This window comes from Periplaneta americana, chromosome 6 (assembly GCF_040183065.1).
Source record: "Periplaneta americana isolate PAMFEO1 chromosome 6, P.americana_PAMFEO1_priV1, whole genome shotgun sequence".
In the NCBI taxonomy this organism is placed as follows: domain Eukaryota; kingdom Metazoa; phylum Arthropoda; class Insecta; order Blattodea; family Blattidae; genus Periplaneta; species Periplaneta americana.
This window is the reverse complement of record NC_091122.1, coordinates 178085432-178112697: the sequence shown is the minus strand read 5'-3', so window position 1 is coordinate 178112697 and position 27266 is coordinate 178085432. Positions and strand designations below refer to the sequence as shown.

Genomic DNA, 27266 nt, shown 5'->3' with positions numbered 1-27266 from the left:
GACTATACACAAAAGACATTCTCTTCAGTTAAAAGATTAAAATATTTGTCTCTGTCAGGCTGAGGTAGAGTGGCCCATCTGTCAGTATCGGATTCACAAATGCCACCCAGGCCACCTGTTAGTCTGGCAATCATTAAATACATAGGATGGAAGTAATAACAAAAATATTAATGTAGCGTAAGCATATATTTTCACAAAATATAATTACCAAAACCCCGTACTGACCATTTATCTGATTTTGTGTTAGAATAGACCTACTTGTTAACACAAAACCTCGTAAAGTTAATGTTTGGATATACGAGTTTTTGGTGCCTTATTCTATTAATACAAAATAGAAAACTAAGTACACTGAAATGATAGAATACCCGATAAAAGAAAACCGCGTATAGTTCATGTTTAGATATACGAGTTTTTGGTGTTTTATTCTGTTATTATTCCAAGATATGTAGTTTTGTATTTTGTGATTTCTGGAAGATTTATGGTTCATTCTTCTATAAAAGAGTTCATAAACCATTGAGGATTGATGTTTTGCAACCATTAAGGCTATGGATCGGCGGAAGTAACGAAAAAAATTATTAAAAATGGAAATTTTGTTTTTAGATAAAGGTAAAAGATATCCCCGTAACATGCCATGAAGGCAGTTGGGGGGTATGGAGGTAGAGCCCCATGCTTTCCATGACCTCGGCACTAGAATGAGGTGGTGTGGTCAGCACCACGCTCTGACCGCCTTTTACCCCAGGGAAAGACCTGGTACTCAATTTTATAGGAGGCTGAGTGAACCTCGGGGCCGTTCTGAAAGTTTGGCAACGACAAAAAATCCTGTCACCACCAACGCTAAAAAATAAAATAATGTTTGTTTTCTAAATCTGAGCTTATTTTGGGCCTATGACAATTTAAACATCCTCAGGACGAATTTAAAGGGAGCAGCGCGCGCGTGAAGCTGCAGCCATTTAAACTGACACTCAACTTCATTCCAACTCATTTTACTTTTCAAATTTCCCGCTGTTATGTAGGAGAAAAATGTGTGTGGTACACCTGTATAGGAAAGAAGGATATCGATAGTATATTCATATACATGCTGTACTTTGATACTCGTTTTCTCGATTGTCCAATTTTCAACATTTTGTAACATTCAAAATGCTCTAATGAATGCAGTTTATCTCCAGTCTCAATTAAATTTTGCACATCAGTCCACAAAAGCATGTGAAGTAAACTGACAGTGTGTTTTCTTCTGCTATTGAAAGTATTTAAATCACTCTGTGTTGAGGATATGATAAGTTTTAAAAAATTGAAAAATTAACAACTAAAAGTGTAAATATTTTTTTTCTCGAAAAGTAATTGAAAAAAATATGAAAGATATGTGTCATATTTTACATACATCTATCAGAAATAAATTAAATGGTGTATAACTTTAAAGAAAAAATGTATAAACTTTGAAAATTGGGACAATTATAATTAGGTATTTAAAAAAAGAACAAAACTGAATTATAAGCAAACTAATTGGAATATAAGAGTGAAAATGTATATATCGCATGTCCATATTGTAAGAAATATATGGTAAAAGTTTCAGATTCATTAGTGTAAAAATATAGAAGTTAGAAATTTCACAGATCCATAGCCTTTAGCCCGAAACCTAGATTTCTGCGGTCATTAGATTTACAAGGTTTTGGAATAACAGCGACGCTATATTAAATTAACTATTTCTGCCTTTATATATTAATTACCGCCACGCCATTTGTATATGAATATATTTTATTGGATTAAAATTAAGTTAATATTTCGTTACGCTTATATTACTAGGAAGGTAAACAAAGACAGCAGAGCACGTTTAGCGTGACTAAGATTGGGGGCATGGAAGGGTAATAAAACTGTCAACGAAGGAGGGGAGCGTCTTTGTCCGCTTTGCAAAGAAAAGGACCCCTATAAACATATTTTATTACAGTGTGTCGAATTGGAACATGTACGGAGAAAATATCTACCACCCTCGATCCTAAGTCAGAATAGGAGTTCGCTTGCATGTCTTGACCTCATGGGGAATAGAGAATGGGAACAAAAGACTGGATTGTTCCTCTTGAAGGCGAGAAAGATTAGAACTTCAGCTGTTGAAGTTTGTGACGCGAACTGAGGAAGGGATAATAGTATCCACCCAACTGTACACTTTTATGTCTTTTAGGTTAGGATATATTATATAATGTGTTTTATTGTGCAATTTCCATTTTAATATGTGTGTTCTTTTAGAGAGTAGTTGGATGTAAACATCGGTGGGGGGAACCTACAAAGAAGGACTTGTTTTGGGTACAAAGCACGTACGGTCAGAAGACCCGTGCATTGTATTTTAGAGAAAATTATGATAATATAAAATCTGTATGTATAATATTACTCAATAAATCTATCTGTCTGTCTGTCTGTCTGTCTGTCTGTCTGTCTGTCTGTCTGTCTATCTATCTATCTATCTATCTATCTATCTATCTATCTATCTATCTATCTATCTATCTATCTATCTATCTATCTATCTATCTATCTATCTATCTATCTATCTATCTATCTATCTATCTATCTATCTATCTATCTATCTATCTATCTATCTATCTATCTATCTATCTATCTATCTATCTATCTATCTATCTATCTATCTATCTATCTATCTATCTGTCGGTCGGTCGGTCTGTCTGTCTGTCTGTCTGTCTGTCTATCTATCTACTAGGAAGGTAAGAACATTGGTATGCGCAGTAAACTATGATGACGTCATCTCTGTGGACTGTTGTAATGAACTAAATGCCTTCTCTCACTGCGCATGTGTAGTAAGACTTCAACCAAACAGCAGATGATGACATTCTCGTGACGGATATAATTTAGATTTCTTCTGTGAATGAAGAACGGGCAAGTTATCGTAAGTGACCATTCGCCATCGAATTGGTTTTTCTGGTGGACGAAGAGTTTTCAATGTTCAAGATTTACTGCCTATAGCGCCACTTAATCTGGATAATCAGCCTCAATGGTAATAAACATATTTTACTTCTGCGAAAACGCAATTAATTAGAGACCTTACGTTTATTTGGTTGAGAACACAGAGTACGTACTGCTCGTTGCAATGGCATGACATTTGGGTCTGCTCTAGAAGGGAGATTAACCAGAAAGATAGGATCGGCCGGAGGGAGTGATGTTGCTCGGGCGGTGAGATTAGCTGGAGATAAACGACGCAACCTACGCTGACCGATGAGCCAAATCTACAGGATAGTTATTTAAAAAACCGTTCATTATAGAGCATTTATCTTTGACCATAATATCCTACCTGCCTTCGTGAACAGATTTGTCAAGACTGTTAAAATAGAGAATACGGAGACATTAGTTATTTACAGGGCTGTAAGTCTGTCGCCTACTCAATAGACCAGAATGATACAGGGTGTCCACATAAAACCTTCACAACTTCAGATGTAAATAGCAAATTATTGAGACACGATAACAGAATGCGGTTTTCAGCATGACAATCAGAAACTGTCAAAATGCCTAACTGTTAATGTCCCCCACACTTGTGTAAGTCAGCGGTGACCAAAACTCGAGTTGCAGTGATTACATGCGACAGACAGCCTATGAAGTAAGAAGACGGAGAAAGGTACTTGGCATGAAAACTACAACCAGTGGTGGTTCCTGTACTAACATCTTGATCAATCCCGCGGATAAAAATCTCACGCTTTGCTGTATCAGTAATGTCACTGCTGTCATCAAGAGCCAGTGAATAATATACGATTTTTCTTGATTATTTTTTTTAGCCTTCCTCTTCAATATATAATCAGGAATTTCCTAAACTCTTCTCTCGATACTTGGTCGAGATATTCCTTGTTTTTCAAAATTAAAAACTTCTTATGGACAAGTTATTTAAGCTATTTTAATTGTTACTCATTTGATAAATTCTGTTTATTAAAAGACTTTAGAGCACGCGATATTTCAAATTCCATTAGGTAGCTGACTTCCTTACATTTATTTATCTCATCTTTCTCTTCCAGGCTATGATTTAAGACATGTCAATTTCCTGGCACATAATATTGAATCAGTTTTTCCACAATATTATTATTAAATGAATAACTAATAAACAGTTACCCTCATCTAAAGATAAAGAAGATTAAAATTGAGGCTGGCCTTCTATGCCCAAGGTTGCGGGTTCGATCCCGGGCCAGGTCGATGGCATTTAAGTGTGCTTAAATGTGACAGGCTTATGTCAGTAGATTTACTGGCATGTAAAAGAACTCCTGCGGGACAAAATTCCGGCACATCCGGCGACGCTGATATAACCACTGCAGTTGCGAGCGTCGTTAAATAAAACATAACATTTAAAATTGAGATAAAACTTAATAATTTTACCCTTCTAGGGAGAAGATCTAAAAATATTAATATTCATGCACGTACAGAAGAACTATAGAAACACATACTTAGTGGTCAGTAATAATAGTAGCAGTAATAATAATAATAATAATAATAATAATAATAATAATAATAATAATAATAGTAATAATAATACATTATTCAGCGTGGCAATTAATGTTTCTATACTGTATACTCTTAATTGAACCGTTGAGCTAAGTAAACATATGTCATTTTATCCGACAGAACAACAAAAAAGTTCTTCTCATTCTTCACGAAACCACCTCTTACTGCTTGTAGAGACAGAGTTTGTTTGTTTGCCTTCAGTACGTGAATGGAACACACAGCATGTACAGGAAACTCCTCGTACCCGTTTGAATGTCTGTGATTACACGATGTAATCACGACACCCGCTTTGGTCATCGCTGATTTAAGTGCTTTCATGTCAGTGCAGTTAAAGATTGAAGTAACATCTTAACAGAGAGACAAAAAAAGTAGGTTAGTAACTCGATTTGCAGTATGCAGTCAATGTGTTTTATCTGTAACAGCAAATAATACGTTGCACTTGGCTACGGCAGACTGTAAACTGAAACCGTACCCCTACCATTCTCTGTTTTGTTGTCTTGACATCACGTCATTCCTGTATTTTACTTCTGTACGATGTATAAATAAGAAAGAACGTGATTTAGGTTAACTTTAGTTTCTGCTTTTCTTTCTGAAAATAAGAAAATGCAGATAAAAAATCCTGAGAAAAGACGTTTTAATGCTATTGTGTAAAAAAGTTTTTAATCCCTCGCACAAACCAACATTTTATGTCTCCAATGAAAACTGCAGTTTATGAATTATATCAGTGTTCTCCAAAGTTTTTCACTTTTTATCGTGCACTTTCCTGCATCATGATTTTTTTGTTTTTATGGTATCCCAAGTAGAAAAATAATACATTATGCAACGAGCCTATAATGATAGTAATTAAGAATCGAGTATGGATATTTATGAAACGAGTGCAAGCGAGTTTCATAATTTTCATACGAGCTTCTTAATTATCATTATAGGCGAGTTTCATACGACTTTTTATGCTCGACCATATTTCTAACTTGAAATTACCGGTATTCAGATGTATACATTTTATTTGTAACTGACAAGATCGGAAGTGACCTTGTTCTAGGTCGTGAATTCTGAGATGTGCGCAGACGCGAAAGTATTGATTTTTTCCGAGGAACAATAATGTCATTGACCTTGACGCAGTCCCGTTAAACTTGATAATATTATAACCTCGATTATTGAATCCGACATTGAAAAACGAGATGACAAATTGAATTTATTTGAATATTATTTACAATTAACGCTAATTATTATAGTAACAGAACATAACCTTCTGCGACAGTATTGGATTTCCAGCCTCCGTGACTTTTCGCTAATTCACTTTCGATTGCATATCCGAGAATAATCGATACTTGCGGTTTTATAACGGTACAAAGCTGACTTGTCATTGGCTGAACACATGTAAGCTGAGTTATCATTGGCTGAAGACCTGTACTTTAATGAGTAGGTGTACTTTAATGACTGCTACCGGATGTATAATTAGCACATTTCGGCATGGTCGAGCATAAAATATATTTATGTTAATGCTGTTAGATTTGGATAGGAAACACACATAAATTAAACACGTAATTTAAAATATGATGAAAGTTTAAAAACATGTGCAGTATTAAATTTCAGTTCCTGAACACAATGTAGCGTAGATCACGAGTGTAAATTGCAGTTTGATTTGAACCCAAAATTTGATTAATTTATTATTTCATAACTTATTATCTTTGATTCGTATTTGTTCTCAATAGCCTACAATACGCTAAACTGGAAAGCCAGAAATGGGATAAAATTTTATATTCCTGTGTCGTAGAAGTCTGCCGCTTGAGATCGGAACCAGTGTGTGACAGCCGTTTGCACCTTTTTGTCGATCCCACGGTATGACAGATGTCTCAATTCCGGTGGGGAATATGTTGAATATAGCTCAACAGTTACTGTATCTGTTCCAATAAATTTTTCCACTAAAATTGTGTTTTCTTTCTGTAAACGGCCCCAGGGAAACTTATTTTTACGGCCCTCATAATTGTGCTCTAGTGACCAAAATTTGTATAAGTACTTATTTTGACATTATTAACATGGTGGAAGAAAAAAAAAAATAACTTTTTTTAACTGCCCTCATGAGAATGTTTACTTGCTAGCGTGTCTAAATACTGCAATTCTCAATCCTGCAATGTTTATTTATTTATTTATTTATTTATTCTGGTGTAGTTAAGGCCATCAGGGCTTCTCTTCCACAACACCAGGAATACAAATACAACAATAGAAATAAACAGAAAAAATACACTATAAACAAAGTAAAGCCACATAAAAATATACGCAGATTGCAGTCACACAAACTTTAAATGAGTGATTAAGTATCATAATTAATTGCATCCTAATAAACTAACATAAACAAGAAACTTGCAATTTTAATCTAGATTAAAAAAGAAAAAGAAAAAAACACAAATCAATACTTCTAGCAGTACCTAAAAAACATTAACTAAGACAAAATTTTCCAATTTAATTTTGAATTGTGATAAAGTCCGGCAGTCCCTGACGTCATTAGGTAACGAATTCCAGAGGCGAGGTATTTCTACAGTATAGGAAGATGAGTAATAAAGACGTTCTATGATGAGGGATAGAAAGAAGTGCTTGATGTCGGTTTCGAAGAGTTGTAAGAAATTGAAAGCGCGATAACAGATAATTCGGAGTAGAAGTATGCATGATTCTAAACAGAAGAGACAGTGAATGTATTGTTCTTCGTTCCTTCAGACGCACGCATGAAAGTAACTGGAGGGAAGGTGTTATATGGTCAAATTTACGAGTATTGCAGTATGTTTTCCACATATTAAGGACAGTATATCTTCTCCTTGTTCTATAACATTGCTGCTCTACTTAATGTAGGCATGGACAACCTTTGTACCGCTATCCCCATTTTCGGTACGTTCTAGTAGGGGAAGAGAGGTATCCCACGAGCAGAGCAATCTGTTGGTCGCGCTCTAGCCCGTACGGACTTGAATATGCACCGCTGGCCTACTAACATCTCAAGTTGCTGGTCAGACACGTATGTTGTACACTTATTCCACAGTATACTATATACAGTCACGAAGCCTGAGTTTTGAGGGAGCTAGAAACAATAGACTGTGACGGTTCTATTTTGCATTGCCTGTAATGAGGCGATAGTAGCGATCCTAGTGGTGAGCAACTATCTAATGTTTACATATTTAGTACGTATTGAGCTTCGCGACTGTATATACTAGACTGTGCTTATTCTGTAAATTTGACACATGTACTCACCACATTGCGCCACGCTCTCGTCTCTGCCATCTTGGCAGTCCGGAATTCCGTTGCACAAGCTGGACTTGGGGACGCAGACTACAGCGTCGCAATGGAACACAGCCTGGCTGGAGTTGCAGGGCATCACAACGCTGCCTCCTGGCACGGCGCCGTGCATTACTCCGCTACCCAGGACAGGTTCTGCGAAACAGATAGCGTCAAGATGTCATTCAAACACACTGTATCGTAAAAAACAGCTCGCTGATTTAAAAGATATGCTATCAAATTCCTCAACTTCCAATAATAAATTATTTAAAAAGCAAGCACTTCAACTGATTTTAAACACTGCTTAGTATTATACATACATACATACATACATACATACATACATACATACATACATACATACATACATACATACATACATATATGTGCATATATATTCACTTTACTATTTTTCATTTTTTCTTTGCATGAAAATTTTGAAAAAAAAAAAAATTTCTAAGTTAGGAATCTTTCAATCTTTCAAAATTCAATAAATGAATTAAAACTAAAATATCATTTGTGTATATAATAATTATTACTCCATTATATTATTGCATAATATTTTGCACTTATTTTACAATTGTATTATTTAATATTTTTCATTTCATTTTATTAGCCTATTTGTACTTTCTAGTTAACCGAATCTTCTATGTTTTACCTGATATAATTTCATTGTATTTCTTATATTATTACTGTGATATTCATCACTTTCTTTCGCTTACATATATTTGATATAATATCACTGTATTTCTTATATTATTATTTCTTGTATTATTATTTCGATATTCATCACTTTCTTTTGCTTACATATATTTGATATAATTTCATTTTATTTCTTATATTATTCTTTCATGTATTATTATTTTGATATTCATCACTTTCTTTTACTTACATATATTTGATATAATATCATTGTATTTCTTATATTATTCTTTCTTGTATTATTATTTTGATATTCATCACTTTCTTTTGCTTATATATATATATTTGATATAATATCATTGTATTTCTTATATTATTCTTTCTTGTATTATTATTTTGATATTCATCACTTTCTTTTGCTTACATATATTTGATATAATTTCATTTTATTTCTTATATTATTCTTTCTTGTATTATTATTTTGATATTCATCACTTTCTTTCGCTTACATATATTTGATATAATATCACTGTATTTCTTATATTATTATTTCTTGTATTATTATTTCGATATTCATCACTTTCTTTTGCTTACATATATTTGATATAATTTCATTTTATTTCTTATATTATTCTTTCATGTATTATTATTTTGATATTCATCACTTTCTTTTACTTACATATATTTGATATAATATCATTGTATTTCTTATATTATTCTTTCTTGTATTATTATTTTGATATTCATCACTTTCTTTTGCTTATATATATATATTTGATATAATATCATTGTATTTCTTATATTATTCTTTCTTGTATTATTATTTTGATATTCATCACTTTCTTTTGCTTACATATATTTGATATACGTTCATTGTATTTCTTATATTATTCTTTCTTGTACTATTATTTTGATATTCATCACTTTCTTTTGCTTACATATATTTGATATAATTTCATTGTATTTCTTATATTATTCTTTCTTGTATTATTATTGTGATATTCATCACTTTCTTTTGCTTACATATATTTGATATAATTTCATTGTATTTCTTATATTATTCTTTCTTGTACTATTATTTTGATATTCATCACTTTCTTTTGCTTACATATATTTGATATAATTTCATTGTATTTTTTATATTATTCTTTCTTGTATTATTATTTTGATATTCATCACTTTACTTTTGCTTATATATATTTGATATAATATCACTGTATTTCTTATATTATTATTTCTTGTATTATTATTTTGATATTCATCACTTTACTTTTGCTTATATATATTTGATATAATATCACTGTATTTCTTATATTATTCTTTCTTGTATTATTATTTTGATATTCATCACTTTACTTTTGCTTACATATATTTGATATAATTTCATTGTATTTCCTATATTATTCTTTCTTGTACTATTATTGTGATATTCATCACTTTACTTTTGCTTACATATATTTGATTATTTAAATTGAACAATTGAATAATTATTTTAGTGTACGCTTATACTTGTAATATTACCTTTTCCATTATTCGTTGTAAACTCCACTCCCGGCCACAAGCTTTTGTTTCATCGGGAGTGCGAACGAAAAGTGTAGGCCCTATCATTATTATGATCGTTCAAATAAATTATTATTATTATTATTATTATTATTATTATTATTATAAATACTTCCTCATTATAAGATTAACATGTTTCGTAAGAATTCAGTTTTAACATCAAACTTTTAAGCGGATCCCAATAGGATGAAATTGTACTACTTTCTTGTAATACGATGACGTCACTCGCGGTACCATGGAAACAGACGTTTCAATGGTTTTTCGCGTCGTCTGTTGCGCTTACAGTTGGAGAGAGGAAAGCATGCTATAAGAAATGCATTGAGTGCCACCCATGCTTTAACACTGAATCAAAACATACATGATATTAGTCGTTCAGAAAAATATTCATCGCATCCTGATAGTTATAAAAAAGTCCCGTCGCTCTTATTTCCGGCAGCCAATCACGTTGCAGGTCGGCTACATTTAAACGTGTGCGTCTTGTCATTCGCTGCTGATGACGTTATACACTTCCTAAGTCTCGAAAAATACTTAATATAATCGCCCGCCATTTTTGTTCTTTCGTTTTTTTTACTTAGAATAGTCCATATGTACTTTAATATTCGTACTGAAACACTTTCTATGTTTACAAACAGGTAAACCTGGTTGTCCCTACACCAGTCCCTCCGTGTATTGCTAGCCGGGAAATGTTACGGAATAGTAATGGAATGAAGAACGAACGAAGTTATATGATGTCTAACGTAGGGAAACGAAAGAATTCCGAGAAAATCCTAACTCATTCTTTGTCCGCTTCAAGTGTCATTATCAATTATTCAAAGAAAAATTCCAGACCTCACCGGGACTCGAATCTGAACAGCATGCGTAACTCGCTGATGGTCTAAATGACGCAGTGACTGCGTGAAATTTTTTACAATCCCAGTCTATAGGGGGGAAATCGCTATTTACTTAGTGAGAATCGAACCGAAGTTGGTCATAGCGGCTGAAAGAACTATGATGAAGCATGGACTACATATTTCTCTAGCAATTTTTTCACACTCCTCTCTAGCCAGATAAAACACAATTCTTAATCCTGGGAGTTGTTTTCGTGTCGGATCTGACACAAGAGAGATGAGACTCTTCAAACTGCTTTTGTTTGCTGATGTGGATTCTAAAATTTACGTCATTCATTTCAGCCGTCAAAGTTTGTAACTAGAGACGCTCTTCAAGTGGTTTCGACGATGTTTCATTATAACCTTATTATGGTAACAGATCCCCTGCCTCCAGTTCCTACAATTCCCTTTCTTCCAGTTCAAGGCTGGTAACCACTGTTGGTACGTAATAAAAGGGTCATATACAATATGCCACAGTAATATAAATATCATTAAATATTATGCATTTATAAGAAAAAGGCCAAAATATGCAAATATATGCTATATAAAATATGGTTTGATAGGCTTAAATGTTGATGATTCGTGAAGATAATTAATTAGAGCCAATGGAAAAATACATGCAAATGCATGAACTTCCTGAACATAGTCATTACTTCCCGTAATTAAATTATTCCATGTATTGTGGGTCCCTATCACCATGGCATGGCGCGTCCTCAGGTTGGGGATCGAGGAGACGGCCTCCAGATATGGAGGGTAGCTGTGAATATATTGAATAAGCAGTCGCGGACAGCAGATGAAGGGTGGTCCTCCAGCTTGGGGGTTGGGCGAAGAGCTAACAACCCATCACCGTAAAAAACAGCTTGTTACAAATCCTTCAAATAAGCCTCGGAATGAGACTGATTCTCTGACACGACTACAGCAAAGGAATAAGGTTTTGAGATTTGGTACTTGGAAAGTTACAAGTCTATATAGAACAGGAGGGGTAACATTAGTAGCAAAAGAACTAGCTAGATATAGAATAGACTTTGTGGGAATACAGGAGGTTAGGTTAGATGGGAACGGCATAACACCAATAGGAGAATATTTGTTGTATTATGGGGAAGGAAACGATAATCAACAATTAGGAACAGGATTCTTTATTCAGAAAATATTCTTATTGAATTTGGTATTCCCAAGACACTATTTCGATTAATTAAAATGTGTCTCAGTGAAACATACAGCAGAGTTCGTAGAGGTCAGTTTCTGTCAGATGCGTTTCCAATTCCCTGTGGGCTAAAGCAAGGAGATGCACTATCACCTTTACTTTTTAACTTTGCTCTAGAGTATGCCATTAGGAAAGTCCAGGATAAAAGAGAGGGTTTGGAATTGAAAGGGTTACATCAGCTGCTTGTCTATGAGGATGACGTGAATATGCTAGGAGAAAATCCACAAACGATTAGGGAAAACACGGGAATTTTACTGGAAGCAAGTAAAGAGATAGGGTTGGAAGTAAATCCCGAAAAGACAAAGTATATGATTATGTTCGTGACGAGAATATTATACAAAATGGAAATATAAAAATTGGAGATTTATATTTTGAAGAGGTGGAGAAGTTCAAATATCTTGGAGCAACAGTAACAAATATAAATGATACTCGGGAGGAAATTAAACACAGAATGAATATGGGAAATGCCTGTTATTATTCGGTTGAGAAGCTTTTATCATCCAGTCTACTGTCAAAAAATCTGAAAGTTAGAATTTATAAAACAGTTATATTACCGGTAGTTCTTTATGGTTGTGAAACTTGGACTCTCACTTTGAGAGAGGAATATAGGTTAAGGGTGTTTGAGAATCAGGTGCTTAGGAATATATTTGGGGCTAAGAGGGATGAAGTTACAGGAGAATGGAGAAAGTTACACAACACAGAACTGCACGTATTGTATTCTTCACCTGACATAATTAGGAACATTAAATCCAGACGTTTGAGATGGGCAAGGCATGTAGCACGTATGGGCGAATCCAGAAATGCATGTAGAGTGTAAGTTGGGAGGCCAGAGGGAAAAAGACCTTTAGGGAGTCCGAGACGTAGATGGGAAGATAGTATTAAATTGATTTGAGGGAGGTGGGATATGATGATAGAGACTGGATTAATCTTGCACAGCATAGGGACCGATGGCGGGCTTATGTGAGGGCGGCAATGAACCTCCGGGTTCCTTAAAAGCCAGTATGTAGTAGTAGTAGTAATTAAATTATTTCTTTCAAAAAGAAACTCCATTTCTTCTTTTTCTTTTATTTTGTTCTACGTCCTCCTTTGATATCAACTCGCAATACAATGCGATGTGGAGGAGGATATAGGTATCCTTGGGCCAATAGACAGCCACACATTGCCGACCTTCCTGGTCGTGAACTCAGCACTCCACAGGACCAACGCTGACACAAAACAGGATAGTACAGAACTATATAAAATAGGTACACAAAATTAAAGCATTTCTTTAAATTGAAATCGCTCTCCGAAGCTGCACGTCCTTGCCGTTGTGCACCTCATTGGTATGTGCAGTAATATTACTAAAAGCTGGAGAATATTTGTATGCTTCACTGTGGATAAAAAGGTTAAAGTTCTCCATATATATTCCACGAAGGCTTTTGGGAGGCGGCGAGTGGCTTGAGTTCCCATATTTCCTTTAATGTCATCACGAGAAAGTGGTGAGTAGCTGACGTCACGATTCGGACTCTCTTTCGTTGAGAGAATACAAAAATTCTTATTTGACAAGAATTCGCGGTAGAGTTCTGTCATCATTTGGAAGCCACGAGAAAAAGTGAAATCATTTTCATAAACAACTTCTCAAACACGTGTAAATGAATAACGGTCTTACTAATAAACAGTATATAGCTTTTATACCAGAATTAAGCGGAGTTGGGACAGAAAACATTACTAATAAACCATGCTTAAGCGATCGATGTATAAGCAGCCTGTAGTTATAGCTACATGGGAATTGCTTTGCAGTAGTTATATACATGAAACCCCTTGTTTAAGCGTTGTGTATAGAGCTCTAACAGCTGTTAGTATCGATTGTCATTTTATGATGATGGTTGCCTGGGTAACAACAGAAGAACAAACCAAAGAGCACAGAATAATATTGCTGTAGCTGTAATCGACCAGACCCAGTTATACTATCGATACTTAGCTCGGCACACTAGCGCGCACTATCGGATGCAATAGAGAACCTCAATTATTCTGTTAACTTTCGTAACGAAGTAATGACGAAACTATGACGTAGCTGTGTGACAGTTATACTGTTATACAAGACTTATGTAATGATTATTAGTAAGGAATTTAAACACGACTTATAAACGAGCTATTCACTGTGTAAGTATAAGACAGTTAAACGTCTGTATAAGAGTTTTTATTAGTAAGACCGAAAGTAAATAAGTACATATAAAAACAAAACGATCAGAGTTCATATCTGGATGACATGAAGTAGAATTTGTAGTGAAGAAATATAATGCTGGGACAATATTTTTCCTAAGAAAATGCTATTCTCTGTGCCATAAGTTTATAATTTATCCAAAGTTAAGAATCATCTCTATAATCGGTACAGAAATATATAGGAAATTACAGCAGCTTCATGTACACAAAACTCTACTATGACAAAAATGTACCTCAATAAAAATAAATAACTCACCAGCGACTGATTTTTCAGAAAATCACATAAATAGTTGTTGTTCGATTTATCCTCCGAGCCAGAAATAAATATTAATAAAATTGGTTTTATAGATGCAGTAATTTTTTTCGCAACTTCTTCCTACTCTTTACCCATTAAGTCAGTGTTATGCTGTTTTTTTCAATGCATAATCAAAAGCCGGAGGCCTTGCATTCACACAAACAAGTCTACCTACGTTCACATTCATTTTAAATTTAATTGGAAAATACTCGTAAATGTAATCTATACTAATAATAAATCTGTAGCCGAAATTTTTCTGATAACTTTCGATTTTAAAAAAATAATTTGGTCCTAACATATATAATTAACCACCCTGAAACCGAAAATCGCTTTTTTGAAAATTTTGTTTGTATGTTTGTCTGTCTGTCTGGATGTTTGTTACCTTTTCACGCGATAATAGCTGAACCGATTTATATGAAAATTGGAATATAGATTAAGTTCGCTGTAACTTAGATTTTAGGCTATATGACATTCAAAATACATTATTTAGAAGGGGGGTTATAAGGGGGCCTGAATTAAATATATCGAAATATCTCGCTTATTATTAATTTTTGTGAAAAATGTTACATAACAAAAGTTTCTTTAAAACTGATTTCCGATAAGTTTGATCCCTTACAAAATTTTGATAGAACTGATATTTAATGAGATAAATGAGTTTTAAAATTAAAATACAATGCCATCTAAGGCGGTGTAATGAAATGAAAAAAATGACTACGTCTATAAGGGGCCTTGGACAACAACAATCGAAAGCTATGAAACGTAGCCTACAGAGAATGTTTCTGTGTTTGTATGAAGTAATATCGAAAGCTAACTTAACCGATTTGTATAATTAATTATTATTTCACCATTGGAAAGTGTAGTTTCTCTAGATGGACATAATGCTATAATGTTATTACAGTAACTTTTGAGTGCTCTCTGGACCAAAATGACCGCATTTTAATTATTTAAATACAATTTAAATTAAGTAACATATTAAACGATTTATCCTTCTATCAAACACGAATGTTCCCTGGATCAAACGCCCTATTTTAATTATGTAATTACTTTATATTTATTTCTAACAGGTGCAGCGGAGCGAACGGGTACGGCTAGTAATAATAATAAATCTGCAGCCAAAATTTTTCTGGTAATTTTTGATTTTCCAAAAATAATTGGTCTTGACATGTATAATTAAGCATCCTGAAACCGAAAATCGCTTTTTTGAAATTTTTGTTAGTATGTCTGTCTGTCTGGATGTTTGTTACCTTTTCACGCGATAATGGCTGAACGGATTTCGATGAAAATTGGAATATAAATTAAGTTCGTTGTAACTTAGATTTTAGGCTATATGGCATTCAAAATACTTTATTTAAAAGGGGGGGTTTTAAGGGGGCTTGAATTAAATAAATCGAAATATCTCGCTTATTATTGATTTTTGTGAAAAATGTTGCATAACAAAAGTTTCTTTAAAAATGATTTCCGATACGTTTCATTTCAAGCAAAATTTTGATGGGACTAAATTGCACGAAAAACGGATGTTCTCTGAACCAAATGATCATATTTTAATTATTTGCATGTAATAACAATTAAGAAATATGTTAAAGGAATTATCATTGCACTAAATGAGTGGTCTCTGGACCAAAATGATCGCATTTTAATTATTTAAATACACTTTAAATTAAGGGAACCAGGTAGTGATTAGAGGTCAAAAATCCTATTTCTTCTTTGTGTTTTAAAAAAGTACAAAATTTGCTCTTTAAAACAATATAAATACTCTGGGAGGTATTTCTGGAGGTAAGCCCTTTAAATAACCTCTTTAAATTTGACTGTGCATGTAATTCACATATCCTTCTGTTTTTTAAATGCAGTTTTCCGTAAGTTGATATTTTTAAAACGTAAGTGCATTTTTCTCTGAAACTACTGAATCAATTTACATAAAATTTTTACAGTGTTTTCTGCAGCTTGTGTAGTACATAGTAAACCTACGGATTTAAGAATATCGCAGATATAATACGGGAAAAAATACATTGAAAAAAATTGCAAAAAATGTTAAATATTACTATTCTGTTTCACTAGGAGTGAAATATTTAACTAAATTTTGCTTTAGTATTTACAATACACATTACTATATAACTTAAAAAAATGCAAGGTATATGAGTGAAGATTGTAGAAAGTAATGTGCACCTGAAGAATGAGGTACATTTAACAAAGTCGGAAAACAGGTTATCAGTTAGGGCCTTTCTTTTGCACTGGGATACGAAGCTAATTAGTTGTCTTTTATACCGCTGAATTCAGAATGATTGATTGTATCACATGGAAATCTTTATTTCACTCTGAGCACTAAAAGCCTAGAAATATTGAACTAAATTGTTGTACTGAAATTTTTTAATCGCACAGGCATCACTACCCAGTTCCCTTAAGTGACATATTAAAGTATTTATCCTTCTATCAAACACGAATGTTCCCTGGACCAGATGTCCTATTTTAATTATATAATTACTTTATATTTATTTCTAACAAGTGCAGCGGAGCGCACGGGTACGGCTAGTGTAAGAATAAAACTGTATCACTGAATACAACCCGCATACTGGATTTACAGCAAATCAGGTGAGCGAGTTTCACGCACGAGCAAATGGAATGTCCGATCGTGTCCGAAGTGCTTAACTGATTGCTTACGCCACTCTTGTTTGGTCGAGTTGGGCAGAACAAACCATGGACGACTTTAACAATTACACTAATATTTGCAATTTAAATTATGTACACTATGTACAATAGAACACGTTATTTTTTACTATTTACACTATCATAAAGATTGTAGGCTTACAATGATCGAACATTATTTATACTATTATGTACAGTCATGTGTATTGTAATGCAAGGTATTTTATGTCATAATACTGTAGCCTACTTAATTTGTAAATAGTGTAACTAACGTTTGATCAATGTAAGCCTACATTCTTTACAATAATGTAAACAGTAAAACTAGCGCCTTCTAGTGTATATTATAGTGTAAAGGGGCTGTCAGATATTGCTTACTTTCAAAAAAGACTACTTTTCGTTTCTACGATACGATTTTTCTTCAGACAGACCTATTACTTATGTAGAATATGATTTTTATTTTAAATATAACAATTTTCTTTCATCTGTACTAATAATAAATCTGTAGCCGAAATTTTTCTGGTAATTTTCGATTTTCCAAAAATAATTGGTCCTAACATATACACTTAACCACCCTGAAACCGAAAATCGCTTTTTTGAAATTTTTGTTTGTATGTCTGTCTGTCTGTCTCTCTGTCTGTATGTATGTTTGTTACCTTTTCACGCGATAATGGCTGAACCGATTTCGATGAAAATTGGAATATAAATTAAGTTCGTTGTAACTTAGATTATAGGCTTTATGGCATTTAATATACGTTATTTAAAAGGGGGGTTATAAGGGGGCCTGAATTAAATAAATCTAAATATCTCGCTTATTATTGATTTTTGTGAAATATGTTACATAACAAAAGTTTCTTTAAACATGATTTCTGATAAGTTTTATTCTCTGAAATATTTTGATAGGATTTATATTTAATGAAATAAATGAGTTTTAAAATTAAAATAAATGCCATCTAAGGCGGTGTATTGAAATAAAAAACAAATGACTTCGTCTATAAGGGGCCTTGGACACAATAATCGAAACCTATAAAACATAGCCTACAGACAATGTTTCTGTGTTTGTATGAAGTAATATCAGAAGCTAAATTAACCGATTTGTATAATTAATTATTATTTCATCATTGGAAAGTGTAGTTTCTCTGGATGGACATAATGCTATAATATTATTACAGTAACTTGTGAGTGAATTGAGGACAGGTAAGATTAAAATAGCTTCTTATGCACAGAAAACTTGATAGGTTATTCTGTATATTCATTTCCTGTATTTCTTATAATAATGTTTATGAACGTATTCATTTTTATCTCAGAGAATTAACGAACAACGAAAGTGTATTGATTTAGTATGCAGTAATAGTACGTTAGCTTAGCAATCCATTATTTTATAATTCAAATTTTAACTATGCTCAATTGAATCGTGTTAATATACATAAAATACATATGCAATAAATGCAATGCAAAAAAATTGGGTAATGAGCCAAGCAGATTATGTTGCGCTGTTTTAAAAGTTGTTCCTCCTGGGATTCAAGAGCTCCCACAACAAATTAAAAACTTTCTAATTCGAGTACATCCGTTATCAACACACTTTTTACATAATATAATATAATATAATATAATATAATATAATATAATATAATATAATATAATATAATATAATATAATAGATGGGAGGATAATATTAAAATGGATTTGAGGGAGGTGGGGTATGATGATAGAGACTGGATTAATCTTGCAGAGGATAGGGACCGATGGCGGGCTTATGTGAGGGCGGCAATGAACCTTCGGGTTCCTTAAAAGCCATTTGTAAGTAAGTAATATAATATAATATAATATAAACATAATAATAAATCTGTTGCCAAAATTTTTCTGTTAATTTTCGCTTTTCCAAAAATAATTTGTAATAACAATTAAGAAACATGTTAAAGGAATTGTCATTGAACCAAATGAGTGGTCTCTGGATCAAAATGATTGCATTTTAATATCTTAAATACAATTTAAATTAAGTAACATATTAAACGATTTATCCTTCTATCAAACACGAATGTTCCCTGGATCAAATGTCCTATTTTAATTATGTAATTACTTTATATTTATTTCTAACGAGTGCAGCGAAGCGCACGGGTACGGCTAGTTATGTTAATAATTGCTTTGGTCCAATTTATCTTACTTAATTCTAAATTGTAGAGATCTTAGAATTGCATGTAACTAAACACATCTACATTTTGCTCTTATTATTATTATTATTATTATTATTATTATTATTATTATTATTATAATGTCATTATCCTTATTATTATTATTATTATTATTATTATTATTATTAATACTCCACTGTTTTCTGTATTGATGTTACTTATATTTGATATGTATTTTTATACTGGATGAGTGGAAGAGAAGGCCTTTTGGCCTTAGCTCTGCCAGTAAAAATAAATCAATTGAATAATTTAAATGGTAGGAAAAATCATTGTAGTATCAATCTTTATCACTAGAATGCATTGTGAACAGTCTGCGAGGTTCGTTTTGAATCACTAAGAGAACGTCAACTGCAGCACAAACAAGATGCAAGTGTTCCCTAATAGAATACACCTGTAACAAGCGCCAAACATGACGTCACGCCGATACAGTCTATGAACAACTAACCTTATCTCCGTACGTCCTGGTCGAGAATACGGTCCCTAATCATAATGATTCGTTATTTCGTGAAACCAAATGAATAAGTGAGCTAGCTAGCTCCAAGTGGGAGCATAGGGAGGGAGGAATTCTTCTCACTCTACTTTCTTCATATCCTTACGCGCAAGTAGGTTTCACGAGATAATAAATAACCTATAATCACTGATAAATCGGGCGGTCCGAGACAAAACTGTCCTGTCCGAGACAGAATGTCCGATGCAGTATTCTGGCGAGTCTACTCATTCTCAGTGTAAACTGTAGGAATTGATTTAAGATATCAAATCTAATTCATGAGAATTAATTAACCACTAGCACTGGCATACTCTAGGTCGATTGCAGTTGTGAATGTCCTCTGTGACAGATGAAACAAACTGACATTAGCCAGCCTTACATTAATTAATTACGTCTCAACTTGCAGACAATCAGCAGAGATCGATTTAATACCGCACGGACATGGCTTGCTTGGATTTCCTCTTATCCATCAGATTTCAGCATCATCACACACGCGCAGTGACAATAGCTACAAGCGGCCCCGTCGTGTTACAGGCATGTTCTGCAGTGTCCCCATTAAGCCAGGTACAACTTTACGTCTCCCATGATTGTATGCAGCAAGCTGTGTTAATGTAAATTCAACAGGACGGATAACAACAAGATCAAAACGTTACGGGACAATGGGAAGAGACGACTTGAATTTTTATTAGTAAACTAGCCGTACCCGTGCGCTCCGCTGCACCCGTTAGAAATAAATATAAAGTAATTACCAAAGCTCGGAACTTGGGGACTTGTGTCTTTGCACGTGACTAAGCGACCGGACTTCAATGTCAACAAACTCCCGCTTCCAGCACGGAGGTACTGTCAGGTCTGCTACAAAAGTTGTTTCTGGCTGCAACAACATATTGATAATATTATGGTAGGTTGAAACACGTAATTTCATAGCATATATATAATAAAAATAAACATGAGAAATATATCAAATTTACTGTTCTGCTGTGTACATTTTATTACAGTGTATGACTACCTACATTCGAAGATTTTTCGGTAGTAGACTTAAAATACTGAATTTTTTCACTGTTACTGTTTTCTGTTCGATTTTCAGCAGTTGCTAGCTGATCTCGTATCTGAGAAAGATAAGTATATCCTAAATTGTTCACGAAACTAGTTTTCAATTAGTGTGTCACTACTAGGGCAAGCCCCTCTACGTTTCGATCCATGCCTATGGACAGATTTTTCTCCAATTTGAGGGACTGCAATGTCTTTCAATGAATTCCGTTTCCAGCCTCTAGTTTGTGTGTGGCACAACTTACAAAATATAAACTCTCCATTCGAAAAAAATTATGTATCTCTTCCGAATTCTCCACGAAATTCTGTATCTAAAATTTAAAAAAAAAAAATGTATTTTCAAACTTCTATAATACCCATTCGAATAACACGTATTTTCTAATTCCTCAAATAGACCGTTTACCTATAATTCTCTGAATGTCATTGGCTTCGACATAACAGTTTCTTCGTCCGTCTTCCTGTCATTAGTTGTGACCACTTTCTTAGTACACACGACTGTCCCTGAGCACTTGCAGCGTGAGCTTTGTGTACGTTGTACCTGTAACCTTACTCATGCACACGACAGAAGTCCCCAAGTTCCGAGCTTTGGTAATTACATAATTAAAATAGGACATTTGATCCAGGGAACATTCGTGTTTGATAGAAGGATAAATCGTTTAATATGTTACTTAATTTAAATTGTATTGAAAACATTAAAATGCGATCATCTTGATCCAGAGATCACTCATTTGGTGCAATGACAATTCCTTTAACATGTTTCTTAATTCTTATTACCAATTATTTTTGGAAAAGCGAAAATTAACAGGAACATTTGGCTACAGATTTATTATTATGTTTATATTACATTATATTATGAAAAAGTGTGTTGATAACGGATGTACTCGAATTAGAAAGTTTTTAATTTGTTGTGGGAGCTCTTGAATATCAGGAGGAAAACTTTTAAAACAGCGCAACATAATCTGCTTGGCTCATTCATTACCCATTTTTTTTGCATTGCATTTATTGCATATGTATTTTATGTATTTTAACACGATTCAATTGAGCATAGTTAAAATTTGAATTATAAAATAATGCATTGATAAGCTAACGTACTATTACTGAATACTAAATCAATACACTCTCGTTGTTCGTTAATTATCTGAGATAAAAATGAATATGTTCATAAACATTATTATAAGAAATACAGGAAATGAATATACAGAATAACCTATCAAGTTTTCTGTGCATAAGAAGCTATTTTAATCTTACCTGTCCTCGATTCATCCACAAGTTACTGTAATAACATTATAGGATTATGTCCATCCAGAGAAATTACACTTTCCAATGATGAAATAATAATTATTTATACAAATCGGTTAATTTAGGTTCATACAAACACAGAAACATTCTCTGTAGGCTATCTTTCATAGCTTTCGATTGTTGTGTCGAAGGCCCCTTATAGACGAAGTCATTTGTTTTTTATTTCAATATACCGCCTTAGATGGCAGTTATTTTAATTTTAAAACTCATTTATCTCATTAAATATCAGTCCTATCAAAATTATTCACAGAATAAAACTTATCAGAAATCATTTTTAAAGAAACGTTTGCTATGTAAACCTTTTCATTAAAATCAATAATAAGCGAGATATTTTGATTTATTTAATTCAGGCTCCCTTATAACCCCCCTTTTAAATAACGTATTTTGAATGCCATATAGCCTATAATCTAAGTTACAACGAACTTAATTTATATTCTAGTTTTCATCGAAATCGGTTCAACCATTATCGCGTGAAAAGGTAACAGACAGACAGACAGACATACAAACAAAAATTTCAAAAAAGCGATTTTCGGTTTCAGGGTGGTTAATTATATATATTAGGACCAATTATTTTTGGAAAATCGAAAATTACCAGAAAAATTTCGGCTACAGATTTATTATTAGTATAGATGAATTTGTTAATTTCAGCCAATGCGTTGCAAGAGGAAAATATGTTATATTAAATGTATGGAGACGATCTGAACTTGTTCAACTAAGGTCAATACGACACAAATAGAACATTCGTTATGTAAACAGGAAAAGAAAAGTTCATTTAGCTTCTAATAGTAGCTGAATTTCTTAATAAAATCAATTCACTGCGACAGTAAAATTCGATTATTTACTTCAGTGTTTCCAAAATTCGCTCAGTCCATTTGACTGTTTTCATTATTTCCTACATATAGGATTATGTTTGAGAACTCTATCTAATTTTAAGCTTGTTTTCTTCCAAAACAAAGCCAATCCTTGTCTAAATGTTATTATGCATGTTACTTGAAAACTTGTTCAGTCCGTAGACCGGTGGATAAAAAACCTAGTCCAGTCCATCCATAAAAATGGACTCACAGCTTTTTGAGATCCCACTCTTCAATTGAATCGGTCATTGCAGAAAGGGGATAAGTCATAAAATCTTACTTTTGAGATAATCAATAAAAACTGTTTTATTCTTCCAATACTGGAGTAATCATTATAAATATTTTTTCTTACTTTGTTTATGAATAGTGAAGTATAATACATCATGTTAGACATCCGACATCTCAAACACTTTTGTTTAAAGTTGTTTAATCGAACCATGACTTATCCCCTTTCTGCAAGGAATTGTTAAATATAGAACAAAAAATATATAATTTACAAGTTTAGGCTAATGTAATATTTGAAATCAAACTAAATATTAATAATTACAATGATAACGATGTTTTTGTGTGTAATTACTACATTACTGTCACCATTTACATAATTATTTTTTAATTTTAATCATTATTCCTACTACAGAAATGTACCAATATGCGATTTTATATCACAGTTTTAAATCAAAACTCTACTTTCAAACTAATACTTAAAAACTGCATATAGGAGAGCACAATAAAAATACACTAAAGTACTACACAAAATCATTTGTTTCAATTGTTATAGAGTGTATTGTTAGACGTTGGAAGCCACGACATTTGTAGATTCCTTGTCACAATGTGGCCAGTTCAGGATCTCTTCGTAAAAGAAAGTGTGTTCCAATGGAATGTATTGCCTCACTTTCGATACGTCTCCAAGCTTTTTTCGTATTAATGGGAATTTTCCCAATGTATGCTTTTGTGTAGCCATTACTATACGTCCAGAACCTGGTTTTTTCATACAGAATCTGTGTTTCCTCATTTCACTACCAATGAACAAACTGACAGTCACACATCCTGGATCATCTTTAGAGTAAACAAAGTCACTGAATTGTGCTGAAGAAAACATATTATCGTTCCCTTTTTTCCTCAGTGTGTCTAATGAGCAGGTGGTTTTCTTGTAATACTCTTGCCACCAGTATTTAAAATTCAAAATATCATCAGTAGTAACTGATTATACAGAAAATCTGTTGTTTGTGTTTGCCTGCTGGATCAAGGTATTGTATTGGTCTGGCACATATACCCTGTCTGTCTTACTTAGTTTGAGCTTCACTACACCAAAGTTGCGGTCACAGGGAAGAAATGAATGGCCTCGTTGTGGAAAATAATGAATGATTTTGTTAAATCTCCCCATTTGGGTCAGTGCAAGTAACAATCGAATTAAGGTATGATTTTTATTTTGCCCTCCACAGTTATCAGAGAAAAGATACAATTCCTTGACTGAAGAAGGGATGTTATTTTCAATATAGTTCAGAAGGAACACACTTCATTTGAAGATTTGTGGCCTATACCTTCATGATAGGAATAGAAGTGCGCCGTATGGTCTTTGAAATTGTGAATGTTGATAGTTGATGACCCAAAGTTGCGTCTAAACAAACAAAGAGTAGTTTCTTGCCCACATTGTTCTCCTGTCGTACGGGTTGCTACAGAGTTCCCAATGGAATGGACGTTCCAATGCCTTCAGTTTATTTTTCTTATTTACATCTCTGCGGTAGTTAATTTCATTGCGTTTACGTTTACCACTAATAACACAGTTTTCTTCCCCTTACTACTTCTAGCTTATCTGTCATTTTCCTCATCAGCTGATGGGCCGTAACTTATTAGAACCGCGGCACTCGGTCGCGTCACGTCGTCAGTCAGTGCAGAAAGAAGATAAGTCGCTGACTTGTCCCCTTTCTGCAATGACTGCGCTGCTTATGGTACTCTGCCTTGCGTTGAGAATGAGTAAATTTGTCCCATTTCTGTATGGAAATGTGTGTCTAGGTCTGGAGAAAGCAATGACACTCTTAACTCATTTTCGCGTTTTTCATGACTTATCCCCTTTCTGCAATGACCGATTCAATTAAGATCAATAATATGGGAAATGCCTGTTATTATTCGGTTGAGAAGCTTTTATCATCTAGTCTGCTGTCAAAAAATCTGAAAGTTAGAATTTATAAAACAGTTATATTACCGGTTGTTCTGTATGGTTGTGAAACTTGGACTCTCACTCTGAGAGAGGAACATAGGTTAAGGGTGTTTAAGAATAAGGTGCTTAGGAAAATATTTGGGGCTAAGAGGGATGAAGTTACAGGAGAATGGAGAAAGTTACACAACACAAAACTGCACGCATTGTATTCTTCACCTGACATAATTAGGAACATTAAATCTAGACATTTGAGATGGGCAGGGCATGTAGCACGTATGGGCATATAAAATGTTAGTTGGGAGGCCGGATGGAAAAAGACCTTTGGGGAGGCCGAGACGTAGATGGGAAGATAATATTAAAACGGATTTGAGGGCGATGGGATATGATGGTAGGGACTGATTAATGTTGCTCAGGATAGGGACTGATGTCAGGCTTATGTGAGGGTGGCAATGAACTTCCGGGTTCTCTAAAAGTCATAAGTAAGTAAATCTGTCAGTTAAGGTCAATCATACAATAAAGAAAGGTTTAAGTTGGTAATTGAAATCAATCCGTTACGAAAGAAAATTTCGTTAAGTAAATGAGACAAGATGATTTCCATTTGCATTTCCAGGTCGAAAATTATACGATTGAGGTAGAACTCTGAGGCACGGCAGACACGCACTAAAGATATAGTATTCGGACTTCGAGGCTAGAGAAAACTACTTGGTGCGGCGGATAATAGAACCGGCTTAAACAAGCAGCACAATTGCATTGAACTCCTTCCGTAATGTGAAAAATAAGACTACTTGTACAGCAGTGCTTGGAGGCGATCCAGTAGGTCTAATTTAAAATGCCAAAACGAATGTCAATACTACTTGTATGATTTCAGAATTTTTTGGTATTCAACGTCATGCGAAATTTTTGGACATACGCATTTTATTGTGGAAATTCAACATTTCGGATGTAGGCCTACTGTACTTATTGTCTCCATCGACATGGGAGGCGATTAAAGGGGGATAATATCTATTGATTTATAGCCAAGAGCAATTCTCCAGGGCTGGAAAAATCACACAACCAGTTTACCGCTTCTTTTTTGAAACATTCACAACTGTGCCTCGGTGCGTGAAAAAGACCTAAATGGGCAATTAATACCCCATGATATTGGTAACGGCTAATGTTTCCTGTGCTATTTATAGGACGCATCCTAGCGGCGAGACACGTAGCATATGATGGAATGTGATGCCAGACAAAGACGACCTGCTGGTGTGACAGGAAGGGTTTTGTTATCAGATGACAGCTTGGGATCTGCCTAACTCACCAGACTGCAATATCCTCGTGCTTTCCATTCACCTCGCCACTACTTACGGGAGATACTGCGAATAAATTTATTTAACTAAATATTTATTTAACTACTTATGTATTTATTTATTTAATTATTTATTTATTAAAATATTTATTTAGCTATTTAACTATATATATATATATTTATTTATTTACTTATTCCACTATTTATTTATTCACTTATTTAACTATTTATTAATTTAACCATTTATTTATTTATTTAAGTATTTATTATTTAACCCTTTATTTATTTACTTATTAAACTATTTATTTATTTAACCATTTACTTATTTATTTAACTATTTATGTATTTAACCACTTATTTATTTACTTATTTAACTACTTATTTAACCATTTATTTATTTATTTACTTATTTAACTATTTATTCATTTAACCATTTATTTATTTACTTATTTAATTATTTATTTATTTACTTATTTATTTATTTACTTATTTAGCTATTTATTTAACTCTTTACTTATTTAATTATTTATTTATTTTACTATATATATATATATTTAACCATTTATTTATTTACTTATTGAACTATTTATTTAACTATTTATTAATTTAACCATTTATTTATTTATTTACTTATTTAACAATGTATTTATTTACTTATTTAAATATTTATTTATTTACTTATTTAGCTATTTATTTAACTATTTACTTATTTATATATTTATTTACTTATTTAAATATTTATTTATTTACTTATTTAGCTATTTATTTAACTATTTACTTATTTAATTATTTATT

At 33.2% G+C, this 27266-nt stretch overlaps 1 protein-coding gene across 2 annotated transcripts in view; it reads right to left on the bottom strand.

The window, feature by feature from the left end:
- LOC138702079 (G-protein coupled receptor GRL101-like) overlaps window positions 1–27266 on the bottom strand; it is a 929248-nt gene that overhangs the window by 382152 nt on the left and 519830 nt on the right. For both annotated transcript variants that reach the window (XM_069829620.1, XM_069829619.1), the window contains exon 4: window positions 7723–7902. In XM_069829620.1, coding sequence (XP_069685721.1) covers window positions 7723–7902 — 180 coding nt within the window. The remainder of the gene's footprint in view (window positions 1–7722; window positions 7903–27266) is intronic.